Genomic DNA, 16697 nt, shown 5'->3' on the forward strand with positions numbered 1-16697 from the left:
GGTCTAGTACACCGATAGTTCTACTTGTTCATAGATGGCGCACGTAATTGAATTAAGTCGTATACCGAGCAAAATTTGTTTCGTCCAAACAGGATGTATTCCGAATTGGACGTATTCTAAAGCAGACGTATACCGAGGTAACACTGTATTTCAAACATTAGTTTATCAAGATTCACCATTGCAAGGAGAATTGAAGACTTGTCCGAGAACATAGCAACAACGCTTCGTGAACGCATTGCAAAATTCGAATATTGTTCTTTGGCACTTGATGAGAGTTGCGATATTAGCGATACAGCACAACTGGCTATATTTTTACGTGGTATTGACACCAAATTTAATATTACCGAAGAATTGTGTTCACTGATTCCAATGCAAGGGACTACAACCGGCAAAGACCTGTACGATGAACTAAAGTCTGTGTTGGAAAATTTTTCAATTTCATTAGAAAAGATTATTGGTATATCGACAGATGGAGCACGAGCAATGTCAAGCATGGAGGTAGGAGTATCGGGAAGGCTATTTCAAGACATTAAGAAGGTCACAGGAAGGGAAATATTCGTTAACCACTGCATAATTCACCAGGAAAATTTGTGTGCGAAAAGATTGAGTTTGCCAAATGTCACAGTACCAATAATTAAACTAATCAATTTTATAAAGTCGCGCGCGTTAAATCACCGTGAATTTAAAGAATTCCTGAAAGATTTAGAAACTGAATATGGCGACGTGGTTTTTAATACCGAAGTACGTTGGCTTAGTAGAGGTGCAATGCTAAAAAGAGTATACAACTTAAAAAGCGAAATACAATTGTTCTTGGATATGAAGGGATATGCCTTTCCTCATTTTGGTAATAAAGAATGGATGTGCGATTTTGGGTTTCTTATCGACATGACTCAGCATCTCAATGATCTTAATGTGGAACTTCAAGGCAAAGGACAGTTTATTCACAATTTGTATGATAAAATTCAGGGCTTTGAGCGCAAATTAAAATTGTGGAAACAGCATCTTTTGCAGAATAATGTGTCTCACTTTCCACATTTAGAAAAAGAAAACGTTACTACTTCTCAAAAATACGCACAATATATAGACATTTTAATCAACGAATTTCAATTACGATTCCAAATGTTCAAAGCTGAGAAGACAGCGGTTTCCATGAAAATGTTTTCCTCGCCATTTAATATCGATGTGGATACAGTTCCCGAAGACTTTCAAATGGAAGTGATTGACATGCAGAATAATACCGATTTAAAAAATGTATTTTTCTCAGTAAACATCGAAAATTTTTATAAATCTTATGTGAGCCCTGAGAAATTTCCGCTTTTGACGAAAAATGCAAAGCAAATGATGTCTCTGTTCGGAAGTACGTATGTTTGCGAACAATTATTTTCAACCATGAAATTAATCAAAAATGACCACCGATCAAGACTGAGTGATGCACGATTAGAAAGCTGCGTACGTGTAGCTACCTCATCAATTCCGGCTGATATTGATCAGCTTGTATCGAAAAAACAGTGCCAAATTTTTCATTAAAAATTTCAAGTAAATTCGTTTTTCTGTTCTTTTCTTGTTTGTTTTTATTTTGCATTAAAATTTGTATATGAAATCTTTACTTTTTTTTAAATTTTATATATTTTTATTCTAATGTTTATTATAAATAAAGTTGTGTAAATTATTAATAAGTGTTAATTTATGTGCGGCCCGCCAAAAGATTTTAAAATTTAAATTGGCTTGTTGATTAAAAAGGTTGCTCACCCCTGTTTTACACCATTGTTTACCAGAAGTAGAGAATGTAGGTTATAACTTTACTACATGAATCCTTATTAAAAAAATATATAATTGCATCTGTCTGATATATGACAAAAATAACAATAATTAAATTGTTAGAAAAATAACAAGGGTAAATAAGACATTTCGAAGATGATAGAATGAAAACAAAGAATAAAAATGCCTATACCCTCGAGGATAATTATAAGTATAAGCGAATGCATTAGTAATAAAAATATAATGTATTAGTTATAGAAAACGACGGTCTTAAGCACGATACTTCTGCTTATTACATATTGTTTCGGAGTGTTTCGAGTGCTTAGAGGAATTGTTTTTTAATTAACAAAAAAAATAATCTTATATATGGAAAATCTTTTGAGCCTCTCGCTTCACCATACGACACGCAATAGGTGAAAAGGGTCAAATCCTCGCGGCGTTAGACTCTGTTTTTTGGAGACTAGTCAAGTTGGTCCAGATAACACTTCTATATAACAGAGAAGTTAGTGTGTTCAGTCATTGAAGGCAAATTTCCTGCTATAAAAACTTATCTCCTCAATACATCGCAGCGAACTAATAATGTCTTCCGTAATAACGAATATTGATAGTACAGGCAAAATAATATATGACGCTGCATGTACCAATAGAATGTTTATAGTTCCTTTAATAGAACAAAACAGAAACAAACAGAAAAATTATGAATTGCCCTATGTTAAAACGTCCTGGATACATTTCAAACTGTTCCGTCCTTCAATATATTGAAAAACATATTTTAGTATTAACTTAAAATTTGTAGTAATGAATAACTTACTGAACATCGGTGGAATATCCGTGTACGAATGTGCAGTTATAAGTTAAAATTAACACAGCAGTTGTAGAAAATCCTATTAAGCTCAAAGTGATTATTGTTATAATTCCAATTTTAGGCCACCTAAAAATCATAAAATTAATTGTACTATGAACCAACTATATATTATTATGATATATCTACTTATATCAAGTTTCACATTTTATTATAATTTTACATTTCGATATTATTTTACTAGTTATGGATAAAATTGGACTTAATGGAATTAGTTCAAATAAAAAAAAATTAATTTTAATTATTAATTGAAATAAAGTATTAGATATAAAAATAAGCTTTTATCATTTGATTTAACCGAAAATATAAAAATTATTATATAATTTTAAAAAATTTAAATTTCATAAAAAGAAAAGGTTTGATTAAAGTCATAAGTTTTGATGTAAGAAACATAAATATTTATAATTCTAATATTTGCAATTACAAAACAGTTTCAATATTTAAAAAATATAAATAAATACTATATCTATATCTATATATATATTTAAAAATGGACATGTATGTCCCTATATTTCACTTTTCCCCCAAAACTACACATCGCACGTGAATGGTGTTTGTATGTGGTGGTAGCCCCAAGTCTCCATTCGTGCACTATGGGGGTTACGTCTCGATAGCTATAAGGGTGCGGGAGATATGAGGCTGAAAGTAGTTGAAAGTGGCTTTCTATTTCGAATGATTTGTTCGAATTAAATTCGAACATAAAATTCGAATATTGGTTCGATTATATAACGATTGTAAACGTTCTAGAAACGTTGAAAATAGTTCGTTTGACTAAACGTAAAAATTCTCTAATTAGTCTGGAAACGGGGGACCTAATTCTTGCATTCTGTGAAAACGTGTAAGATTAACTATAATGTAAATATCTTAATCTTCACTATCGTTACTTTTTGTTCAGCGAAGCGGGTCCTTGCAGCTAGATTCTAGATTACTTAGAAAAACAGTCTTTTATATATATATATAAAACTATATTACATACAAATAAAAACCCAGCGAAGCGGGTCCTTGCAGCTAGTCCAATATAAAAAATAGAGCAACGAGAGTTGCGTAACTTTCCCAGCTATTGTGAGTTTTATTTCGAAAACATTTCTATATTAATAAAGTTTTTGTTTTTCTAATTATTCTAAAATAGCAAAAAACATTTAATTTTGTAAGTACGGGTTAGTTTTATTAAAAAAGTGTAAACGTCAATAAGGATTAAAATCTTTAAGTTTTATGCATCACGAGATACATGGCACTTCTCTATGTTTGCACCCTGTTTACCATTCACCAATAAAATTCAATAGCTTCAATGCCTTTCACATTCCAGCCAAAAATTTAAACTTTATTCCACTGTCAGGTATGAAGAAACTAACATTAATTGATATAGACGCCAATTCACACACACACAGAAAAATACAGAATACATATGCACGAAATATTTTTTGTTTTGTATACATAACAGCAGGAAAAGTATAATGCACAGGTCATTCTTACTTGGAAAAACTTTGCGAATGAAAAAATTAGCAATATCAACTTCATGAACACATTCATATACATTGTGTCAAAATTATTCAAAAGCACGTAGGAGACTATTTTAAAAAACTAAAAAATCTTGTAAAACACATTTAGTACGAAAAACTTTATATTTATGAATATAATGACATGCTTACGTATATAATTATATTATGTGAGAAACGTAATTAGTGAATTAATAATAGTAACATACAAAAAACGTATGCGTTGAGAAATGCTTTCAGGTGCAACTGCACACAGACAAATTAGCAACGTTTAAGGAGGGGCAAGATGTTTTCAATTGGGTCGACATTACGTGATTGAGGCAACCACACGAGCAGATTAATATTTTGATCCAGAAGCCACGACATTGTCCTCCTGCATGTGTATTTCGGATAATTATCTTGCACATAAATGAAAGAAGTCCTTTCAATGTGGTAATAATCAACAGGCTGGAACAAATAATCTGTAACAAATGTATCTCGGTGAAAATAACGTTTGCCAATCTATTGAATGTAAATCCTTTCATTTTGCATTTCATAGCATTTCAGGTCGAAAATACGAAATACAGCCCCAGACTGCTACCAAATTTCAATGTGGCTTAGTTATACAGGGTTTGTCCAATAAGTATCAAAACTGATATTTTCCTGCCAACACAAACGGTTACTGTAGTCGTGATGGATGGTGGTGAATGCCATGTAAGTTACGAGGCCCGGCTCAGTTATCTCTGAGCCTTTAAAGTATATAGATCGCGCCCGAAGTGGAAGTATGTTTAGTGCTTGTGTCGAGAGTCAAGATAGAGCGAACTATCAAGCAGCGTTTTCGCATGAAATTTTGTAAAAAATTGCAGAAATCTGCCACTGAGAGTTTGGATATGATCCGTGAGACTTAAAAAACGAAGCCATGTGTTTTCAGAACTCGTGTTTTGAGAAACACACGGCTTCGTTTTTACTCTCAGTGGCGGATTTCTTCAATTTTCCGCCAAACTTGATGTCAAAACCCTGTTCTATGATTCCCTGTTCTATGATTCAAAATTCAAACATGGCTGGCAGATGTCGAAGACAAACAACGCGCTGGAAGTCCGACAGCGACCCGAACCGATGAAAATGTCTCTAAAGTGGATGAAATATCGAAGAATAGGGTCTGCCGCTCCGAAAGGAGATCGCCGATACTTAGATGCTCCATCAAGACAATGCACCCAGTTACACGTCGCTAATTGTGAGGGAGGCACAGACCAAACACAACGTCTCAACGTTGCCCCAATCATCCTACAGTTCAGATGTGGCCCTTCAGACTTCTTTTTGTTCCCTCGTATCAGAGGAGCCTGGAGGACACCGTTTAGAAACGATTGAGGCAGTCCAAGCGCCTTCGACAGGGTGCCTGAACAGCCTTGCGGTTCCAGGTAACGTATGAAGACTGGAAAAAGAGTTGGCAGTGGTGTATTGACGCAAGAGTGTCATATCTTGAAGATTATTAGCTTATTGTTCATATATCTTCAATAAATTTCTTTTAATAACTTCCGACCCGATACCTTGTAGACATCATCGATGTAGTCACTACTTATTTTCAACCATCTAATCCAACTATATTAATTTTGGGCTCATATGATCATGCAATCTTATTTCAGTATTTTAATGTTCAGTCGTTATACGGTTTGACATAATTAAATCGCTTCTGTTTATGTAACTGGAAAGCTCACGAAGGAATCTGCAAATAGTTGAAATACTCACTTCTATTCCTAAGCCCTGATTCAATTCCATCTTTAACTGTTATGTATCTTCTCGTTAACAAACATTTCTGCTTATGCGCTCAACGTTTTCTTCCTGCCAACTGTTAGATTTTCCTGACATTGTAGCTCACTAATTTTTGTTGTGGTACCCTCAAACGCCCAAAACAAACTTTTAATGCTATTTAATCAATGGAACTTATATTTGGCAAGTTCACTGGGAAGATTCTTTGTGATAGCGCGTTTCAAGCAGCAGCTCATTTCTATATTTTTACGTTAATATCGCGTTAACATGCACGAAATTACATTTGTTTAACGATGACGTTATAAGAAATTAATTTATGCATTAAAATCCTTTCAATTTAACTATCACAATTTAAACACAATATATTTAAATTGTCTTAATTGTTTGCTATTATGTGACTATTGTAATAATCTTACAGCTGATTCATTTTCCTTTTACTTTCGCATAACGTATAGTTTCTGCTATTTTTTCTATGTTGCGACGTCTGTACATACAAAGTTTTGCGCTTACCGTGTTGTTTTCTTGAAATTTCCTAAAACATGTTACAACGCGTTTAACTCGTCACGTGTTGTCTGCACTGTTGTCAATGCAGCTGAAACGACTTACGCGATGTAGTGTGAAAATACTTAAAGCGCAGTGTATAGGAATAAGAAAGCATTACAAGTGTGTTGTGATCAGATGTGAACACGAGTGAAATTTACATCAGGATACTGACAGCTGTTCAAGCAAATGTAGAAGATTAGACTGTCGAAATTTAAAAAACGGTAGGCACATTATCTATGATGAAAACTGATCAGAGCGGAAAGGTAATTCTGACAGACACATTTTTGCTGACACTGATGAGTAATCTTAATTGAACATGATTCACGGGTTCAAACCTTTATCTAATACCGTTTTCGACACTATTAAATGCACAATCATGGCATATGTTGAATTTGCTGTATATTGCACTCTTTTACACCTGTGCAATGTTATACGAAAAATGGCTTCCCATGTGCATACAGAGCAGAATTGCTAACTCGAACATGTAACGATATGTGTTTACGTAACTGTTCAACATTATCATCTAGAAAATTTCAGGAAAACATCGGCGTCATTGTTATTATGTTCAAATTACCTTTAATTGACTACCCCATATATTTTAAAATTAATTGCAGTAAAATTATATAATTTTTCTTACCTATCTAGAATGAATAATATCGGTGCAGTAATGATATTTAGTTGTAAAGTTGCATTCATTATCCACACGTACTGAATTATCTGCAAATAGGATTTGTACATAAAATGCTTTTCGTTATATGTAGCATTAATATAAAATTCGATTGAAGCTAAATATAAATTACTGTAAGAAAGAAATTGTTTTCAAAGTTATAAATGTGTAATACTAATTTCCACCAATTCAGTTCAACAATCTTTACATGGTATATAAGGAAATGCCAATTGCAATCATTCAGAAGAATAGGTAGTATTATTGCGAATGCCACAAAACAAAGAACCATAAAAGTCAACCTATAATATATAAAAGAATAATTCATATAATAAATATTATTTTCAGTTTCATAAATTATCTTATTAACTTCAAAAGTATTTTTAAACCTGATGTATCTTTTAACAAGAAAGACAACGTAGTACAATGTAGAATGTTGAATATTGTTCTTTCGTAGGTAAGTTATTAGAAAGGCACTACATAATAAATAAAACAAAATGCTTTATAAAACGTTATATTATAATTTTAATGTACAGGAAGACCCCGCTTAACGTTGCCTCGATTTACGCTGATTCGACATAACGTGGTATGTTCGAAGTCTAAAAATGCTCAAAATTTACGCTCATTCAAATTATCGTGGTATTTCGTTGATTTGTTTATAATACGATTACTCGAAAACGAACCAATCAACAAAAGGCAGCAATTCGTCGTAGCTTAAATCTATGTTTGGTGCAATTTCGAAAAAATTTAACACCATGGATGCCCTAGGCAATATCGACTTCGCGTAGCAAGAATTAACTGAGGAATGCATGAACGGAATGTAGATGAAGTTATTGTTGAAGGTATCCAATAATTTATAACGAGAAGAGCCTATTTCTGCATCGTTATTTTGATCAAATTGTCAACCTACTCGATACAGCAGATTAGATGTAGACAAGCAGGATATTGAGGAGTTATTGCAATTTTCTGGTGTGAGCCTTACCAACGACGACCTTCAGGGACTGGCAGAACGAAAAATTCCAGTAACACTGTAAAATATAGATTCTAAAACAAAAAACCAAAAAATTAATCTACAGATTTCCTTAGTAAAAGTTTGGTAACGATAACCGAAATCGTTCATCAAATTGAAGTGGATGATCCAGATTTTGAAAGAAGTGCAAAAGCAAAACGAGAGTTTTGGATGCGATGCTCTGTTACCGACATTTGGTTAAAGAAAAAAAAAGTGACAAATGAAACACGGACTTTATCGAAAGAAAAAAAAAACAAGAATTTCATAGAAATTTGACACAAAAAGTAAAATTTACTTCTGTGCGTGCATATGTTTATGTGTTATTTAATTAACAAATATTATTATGCAAATTCATATAAAACTAACTTAAAGTAAAATCTGTTTATTTATGGTCGCCTGTTTCCCTTTTCCTATTTACTCTATGTTAAAATGATTTCGTTTAACGCTGTTTCGTTTGGCGCTTTGTCATCTAGGAACGCATCCCCCGAGTTAAGCTGGGTCTTACGGTACTAAGACAGTAATTTATTTTAAATACGTTTTTGCACACATATATTGATTAAATATATATTATAAGTTTATTTAAATAATTTATTTAAAAAGATATATTATAATTGTTTCAATTTTTTATATAATTACCTGATGAAAATAAAAAATTCTACCGCTATAATTCCGTGTGCTGTTTCTTTGAAAAAAATATTGCGCATTACACTAAAAATATTTCGGAAGTTTCCTATAAATATAAGTAGATATTTTAAAATATATCTTTGACAGTAATAAAATATTTAATTATTTAAAATAATGGGATAATCTAAATTAATGAAAGTAAACCGACTATTTTTTTTATTATAAAATATATATATTAAAAAATGAATTTAAAAGCAATGGGATCGGTTACAGTATATCTAAAAACAATAAAAATCCAAAAACAAAACATTTTTAGAATATTTATCAAATAATATTGTACTCATTCTAATCCGACTTCGACAGATTTCTTACGGCAAAATAAAGCAAATAACAATTAAATACTAAACATTTATTTTTACGTTTTTATCCATATGCATTTCGCCTCGCACTGGCCTAATCAATGAATACAACCATCCATTCACAGAAGTTCTTTTATAATAGACTATATTGTTTCAGCATTCATCTACAGAGACACAGCTATTTAAATTTATTACCTTTGCATAACATTCTATACAATAATGTTCAATTATGCGTCTTTTTAATCAAATTTTTACTTTATACAAAATGTTTACGTTATTTCTATTAATTTTACATTTAAAAATATTACAATGTGACTAAGTATATTACAATATGGTACCAAGGTCATCGAATCTTGTCGTTTTAATTGTAAGACTGAAAATGCACAAACCAGGAAATAGATGTAGACCTCTAGTTGAATTTAGAAATTCTATATTGTATAATTTAGAAACTTATCTTTAAAAAATTATTTACAGGACATAACTAAATCGAAATATAGTATAAACAATACATATTAATTAATTACTGGACTATTGCAACATCAAATCAAGCAATCGTTTTGAATAATAAGTGTAGATATAAAATCGAGTATGATCCATTGAATTTGTTTTTACAAATAATTATTTTAAACTTTCTACAGATTTTTACAAGCGAACTAACGAAATTGCAAAGGGCTCAGTTATCGGACCGAAAATGGCATTCATCTTGCATGATTGTAATAGATTACAAAATATAACATTTTAAAGGTGTTCGTTACTATACGAATTGTTATAATAATATATGATTTACAAATAACCACAGCCAAAACAGTCAAAAATACGCAAATAACTTAAATAATAATCTAAAGTTTAGATACGAAGAGGAAAATAATCAGGAAATGAATTACTTAGACATCACCATCAAAAAAGAAAAAAAAAACTATAATTTCGTAAGAGAAATCATGTAATACTAAAAAAACTAACTATAAATCAAATTGCTCAATAGAAATCAAGAGAAATACGTTTCTGACAGAATTAAAAAAAACATTGAATAGAACGACGTTGCAAGAATATATTGAAACAAAAACAAAACAGCTTTTTAAAAAATATCTATTAAATAAATACTGGAAGAACATCATAAGTAACTAGTGTGAGTATTATATAAATAATAAATTTAACTCTTTCTGCTTCTAATACAATAAAGTGCTATAAATTAAGACACTTGGCGGTTTTTCTCATCTTTATATAGTTATGACGTGTGAAAAAATTACATGTTTCGGGCTCATAAGTCCCTCCCCAGTCAACTAAAATATTAAAAAAGGTATACAATACATATATAGAAAAAATTTATAAGTTTTGTAGATTTTATAAAATTATCGTGATATAAAGCATACCTGTGCATACAAGTTTTATAAATTAAAGTGACATCAGCTTATTCTTAACATTTCAAGCCAACTAAAATATTAAAAGAGTATACAATACATATATGTATATAAATTTATACACAAGTTTTGTAGAATTTATAAAATTATCTTGATCTAAAACATACCTTGGATACAACTATTACTAATGTGGTACACAATTGATTATACTTTCCACTCATAAATCAGTTTTGTAAAATCCTTACTTCGTTTGATACTCATCCACAATATAATATGATTTTGCATATCTGACACCTATTGCAGTTTTACAGTTTTACGGTTGTATATGATTATTAATTTGTTTAACATTTTAATATTTAATATTATAAATTATTACATGGACCACAATAATAATACAATATCTTAAAGTTGGTAAACATGATTATCAATTAATATAAATTTACATATTATCTGAAACTTATTACAATTTTACAGTTGTATACTATTTTAAATTTATTTAAGAGTTCAATATTTATTATTATAAATTAGCACAGTGATTACAATAATAACACATTTTTGAAGCTGGTAAATTAAGATAAAATTTTTAACTAATTTTCGCTTATGGAGATGCTAGGATTTTTATTTTTGATTATTTCTATACTTTCTTTAAATTTTCTTTTATATGTATTTTTTTTTTCTTTGTGTAGAATACCTATATTATTTTTTTTATCAATATTACAATTATTTAAAACGCAGTGTTCGTGAAAGGCAGGATTTAGTCTTCGATATTTCAAATCGGCTATATGTTCTTTCAACCTTACTTTAACTTTACATTTAGTTTCACCTATATAAAATTTAGTATTTTCACATGTGCATGGTATTTTATAAACTACGGTTTTGGTTTTTTCTTTTTTTGGTATATTTGTTTTTCTAACTTGTTTTGCACTTAATCTAGAGAGTAGCTTATCATATGTCGGTACTAGTTTTACATTAATTGCAAGCAATAGATCCTAAACAAACAGACATTAAATCAATTCAGTTCCCATACATAAAAGGCTTATACGAGGAAGTTAATAAAGAAGTGAAAAAAATTAATGCAAAACTAGTATATTACGAATTACTTTTTAAGAATAAATCACAGAAGAAATGAACTTAGAGATTTTGAAAAGCAGTATGAAAGTATAAATATTACAGAAATTAACAGACTACTAATCAGAAGCTTACAACAACTTGAAAAAGATAGAAAGCTAGAAAAACACTTACGTTAAAAACAGGAAGAAACGTAGATAATTTAAGACAAATTAATATCATCTAAATTCAGCAGTAGAATATGTTCAACTATGTAAAATAACGAGGAAACACACAATAGAATATATAAGATATTTTAGTTAAATGATCTGGTAACGAAACAAATTTTAAATAGCAAAATTTTCGACTATCTAAACGAAAATCCTGTATTCGAAAGAAAGTGTATTTTGCTCTAAATAAACAAAATGTAACTACCAGGAACACCATAGAAGTAATTCACTTTGTTGAAATATTCTATTATATGCTTTAAAAATATGACGATAATAACACCAAAAGCAAAAGATGAGTAATGAATGAAGAATAGACGAAAAAAAACAACTTAATTCCTATAAGAAAGGATGAAGTGTCATAAAATGCATAACAAAGAAGAAATTTAAAGAAGACAGAATCTAACTTGATCATATAAAAAACGTTGATTAACGATTTCGCTAGTATTTCAGAAACCAGTCTTCTCATTGAATGCAGAAAGACATATCAGAAGACTAGAAGAATGCAATAATGAATTTACTTTGCAAAAAATCCTGCAACGAATTGCTTAACTTTCACGGTAACATTTGGTAACGCCATCTGTTATCATGCTTTATTTTTTTTAAATTCTATATTTTTAACTATTATAAAATGGCAAATATCTGACGTAGGATTTTATAAAAAATTGTAAGTGTGAATAAAGAGTAAAGTCGTCATTAAGTACGACCATACTGGAGATGCACACGGCCCTCTTTTTCTCCTTAGCTCAATGAACGTTACGTATCAAAATTTACATCGTTAGAACACCCTAGAACGCAAACCTCTGTATAAAATTTCAGAAATTTTGAAAGAAAATAAAAAAAACTATTAAACTTCAAACAGGATAAACAAAATCGTGGCACAAATACTAACATCCATCATATACAAGATAATATCCAAATTTGTTCCCATTTCTCGACTTATCGAAAGTCCCTTAGTCAAAAATATACAAATCTTATAGAGTAATTTTTGACAGATGACCATACTTTCCTTCTGTTATATAACAGAATAGTAAAAGTTAAAACGAAAACAATCTGAAAAATAACTTTTGTTTTTATTAGTTCTACTTTTCTTACCAACTTACAATTTAATACTTAATATGTAAATTTACTTACTTACCTACTGAAGGTGATCCAAATAAAGAAATCATTGTATGATAAAACACACAATTATTCAATATAAAAAATTTTACTGCACAAATCCATTTCGTGTTTTCGTTAATGTTGACATTCATAAATTCCTTCATAGACGTATTGAGAGAGACCAAAAAGAATTTATTTAAAATTTTCACTAAAAATACAAAATTACTTTATTAATTAGAAGATATAACGTGATATAAGACATCAACTCAAACATATTCAAATTTGAATTTATTAAAATTAAAAATTTGTTTAACGTAAAAGAAATAAATATTACTTCAATTGTATAGTGTGCATATTTTAACTTTGAAAAAAGTGAATAAGTGAAATTACAACAAAAATTATATCATGTATTGTTTACTATTATATCACTAAGAAGAAATGTCTTCTGTTTTGATGTACGTATTTAAGCTTTTTGTTTATTGAAGAAAAATCCATAATATTCTCCTGATTATAAGTCATAGCTCGCGATATTACGAGACTCAACTATACCTAATATTGTGGAAAAATTAAGAAAAAATGATATATATCTGAAACATAAGAGGTTATTTTACCAGATAACCTTACACTTTCGGCAATCCCTCCGCCAGTTTCAATAGTTTAAATTTAATTTTTAGTAAATATTGCTTAAATCCTACAGTAATTTTCTGTGAATTTACTAAATTTGCAATTTTAAAATAATAGAAAATCGATTATGATCTCAATATTTCGACATATAATCGAAAACAGGTAGTAAGTTATAACTGTTTGTTTTAATACATTCTAAACAGGCAAGTTTAATTTATACGTAAATATGTAAAAAACAAACAGTGACTGCAAAAATTAACTTATAGCGAAATTAAATGAAAAGTATGCGTGACTAATAAAGGATTAATTATTTTTCGTAGGAATGCTTATTTTTCGAATTGTTCCACTAGATTCATTAACACTATTCATCATGTAAATGTAATATCTTACCTTTGTCTTTAAAATGTGAATTGATTGTTGATTTTAGCAGCATTTCCACAGCAGTTGCAAGTATGATCCAAATGACAAAAAATGCAATAATGGACCTACAAAGACATTTATCAAATAAAATTTTCTTTATAAAATTTATGTCGATTGTTATATTTTTCAATAAAAAATATAAAAATTTATGATAAGTAATTATATGGAAAAGATAAAATTAAATTTTTGATGAGCAAGATAAAATATTTATACTGGTGCGAGATAAGCAGTGGGCCACTGTTAAATTCCCAAATGACCACTTACTCTGCACGGGTTGATGAAACCCGATCTCGGAGTCGTTGGATGGCTAGGAGGGCAAATCGAGTGGGGAGTGCGTCGGTAAGTCGGCAGGCGTCCTTAATTGACAGGAGACAAGTTTAAAACTAAACAAGCATTTATTATATAAATAACTAAGCAATACAAAAGGTTACAATAGGTTGGCGACATCTAAGAATAAATGCGGATAACATAAGTACGCTTATGGCGATTATACAATCTATCATTTCTCTAAAGGGTTTACTCTAACAACTATTTCTATATGCGTAGAGAGAGAGTTCGATGGTTCAAAATAATTACCTCCAAGTACTATATGTGGCGACAACAATTCTTTATGACAGAGTTGGGCTTGGTCGATGTCTTCTACCGATGCGGGAGACTTGAAATCACTATGACCCAATATAACCTCCGTGAGTTAACTCCCGAGCTTCCGGTGGTCTCTTTTTTTATATCCTTGTCGCGAGAGAGCTGACACGTCATTGACTGTTGTTGACAATGACGGTGCATTCTTCACACTTAAGTGTAAACTTTCCCAGCTAGTTGTTATTACAATCGGTAAAATCCGATCTAGTTCAAATTCTTCGGGTTTTTTCCAAAGATAATTAACAGAAAATTTAGATTTTTAAGAGGCCCGTAAAAATCCGCGAGCTCATACTAGCAATAATATATACATTGTGAACTAACTATTGTTTAGGTACAAAACAAATTAATGTTAATGAGCAATCATTTATCGTGACATCGTCACAATGCCGTTTAGCAATTTTTAATAATATTTTTAATTTATTTAATTGAGAACATATGCTTTCTATTTAAAATTAGTAGAGACTTGTTTCTTTACATCATACTTTTCTGATAGCAATAGAATCTTACCGGTTATCTATCGAACTCATTTCAGGGGAAAATATTACAATTGGTATAACATGACTTTCTGATTGTATCGAAAGTGAGTGTACAGTTAATCGAGACCTGCTCCATTTTTGATTTTCAAATCCTGTTTCTATTTTCACGTTTCTGAGATTCAGAAAGAAGTGACAGACACCCAAACGGACGACAGTCAGAATTTATATACATACAGTTTGTTCAAATTGTACCCCAACAAAACAGGCACTCTGCCATAGCATAACATTTCAACTAGGTAAACGGTAATTAAGTATTGTGTTAAAAGAATTTTGTGGCAGAAAAAGAGACAGTAAATTATTATTGAAAAAAAAATCTTCTTTTACATATGATTTATGTAATTTTTTCTATTTCATTTTCTGTTTTTCCCTTAGAAACTAAAATGTTTAAGTAAAATATATTTTTGTCTGAATTAAAAATTGTGTTTAAAAGTAAAAAATTTCAATCTAGATTTAAAATAAATCCAAACGATAATAGCTTATTTTATCTTCCTATTTAAATTTTAAATTAAACTAATGGTTTGAAGATATGAAATAATTGTTGATTTATATTTTTGCAGATGACAATAGTAATTAGTAAATGAATGCTGTGTTACTTAAAGTGTAACTAACGTTATATATTTAAAGTATAAAGCTTACAGGCAAAGTATTTGTTTGGTTGAATAAATTATTTTTTCATCTCGTTCTTTACATCCTTCCACATTCAATAAATCATTTCCAGTAACTGAAAATAGAAAATCAATACAATTCAGTTCTATTTTATAAAAGTGTTAACAATATAATATTTTTAAAATTGTTAAAAATATACCTATTACTCGTCGATTTAATATAAATGAAACAGAAATTTAATCAGTAGCGTAGCGTAGGGGGGCGACAGGGGCGGCCCGCTCCGGGCGGCACTTTTTAGGGGGCGGCAAAATTTGAGAATAAATAATAATCATATCTTGTAAGAATTTGAACCATTTTATTATATATTTTCGTCCAACTACGATTCGGACCGATTGAAATGAGCACGTAATACTGGGAATAGTGTTACCATCCGACACGCCGTCCGGGTATATCGTGCGCAACCTGTCGACCTTTTTTTTTTGCTTGATTAATTCGCACTAATATACACCTGCAATATCCAATAGGGCTAAATCATCAAGATCAGTGATCCCTAACCCCCGGGCCGCGGACCGGTACCGGTTCGTGGATCAATTGGTACCGGGCCGCCCAAGGAACATTAAATTATTTCCATTTTATTTACTATGGTATATTTCCTCGGTTTTGTGCGACTTTTAATGGACGACAGAACAACAGAATAAACTGGACATAAGAAACACACTTCGGGTGTCATTGTCTTCTATTAACCCCAGAGGGAACCGTCTCGTTGCAATGAAACGAGCTCAGGGTTCTCATTGATTTAGCGTTCTAGTGAGTTAAAATGTTAAATCATATTATACTAGTAGCCCGGGACGCCACCTAGTGGGCGTTCCAGCAGCATTACAAATTCTTGAGGCATGTTTAATGCACTTAATATATGAAAGTTGTGTGCGCTTAATGTTTAAAAGTTTGATGCAGTTAATATATATAAATGTATACAATTCTTCATCTTAGAAACTAAACTTAAAATATCAATACACAAACAGCCAACAGTATTTGTACATGAAAAAGTGAATCTATTCTTTACTCAAAATTGTTCAAA

The 16697-nt window shown here is 30.6% G+C and overlaps 2 protein-coding genes across 2 annotated transcripts; one reads left to right on the forward strand and one right to left on the reverse strand.

Annotated features, from left to right (window-relative positions):
• Positions 1–369: 369 nt before the first annotated feature.
• Positions 370–1797, forward strand: LOC111614222 (general transcription factor II-I repeat domain-containing protein 2A-like). Its single transcript, XM_023355604.1, has 2 exons — positions 370–1251; positions 1741–1797. The coding sequence occupies exons 1-2, from the start codon at positions 370–372 to the stop codon at positions 1795–1797; spliced, it is 939 nt and encodes a 312-aa protein (XP_023211372.1).
• Positions 1798–2565: 768 nt separating this feature from the next.
• LOC111614223 lies at positions 2566–10621 on the reverse strand. The gene is made up of 6 exons (XM_023355606.1): positions 10587–10621; positions 8715–8808; positions 7459–7545; positions 7206–7371; positions 7043–7122; positions 2566–2689 (listed from the first exon to the last, which is right to left on the reverse strand). The coding sequence occupies exons 2-6, from the start codon at positions 8780–8782 to the stop codon at positions 2566–2568; spliced, it is 525 nt and encodes a 174-aa protein (XP_023211374.1). The 5' UTR covers positions 8783–8808; positions 10587–10621.
• Positions 10622–16697: the final 6076 nt, after the last annotated feature.

This window comes from Centruroides sculpturatus, unplaced genomic scaffold (assembly GCF_000671375.1).
Source record: "Centruroides sculpturatus isolate CEXI.00-Female unplaced genomic scaffold, Cexi_2.0 scaffold2136, whole genome shotgun sequence".
NCBI lineage: Eukaryota > Metazoa > Arthropoda > Arachnida > Scorpiones > Buthidae > Centruroides > Centruroides sculpturatus.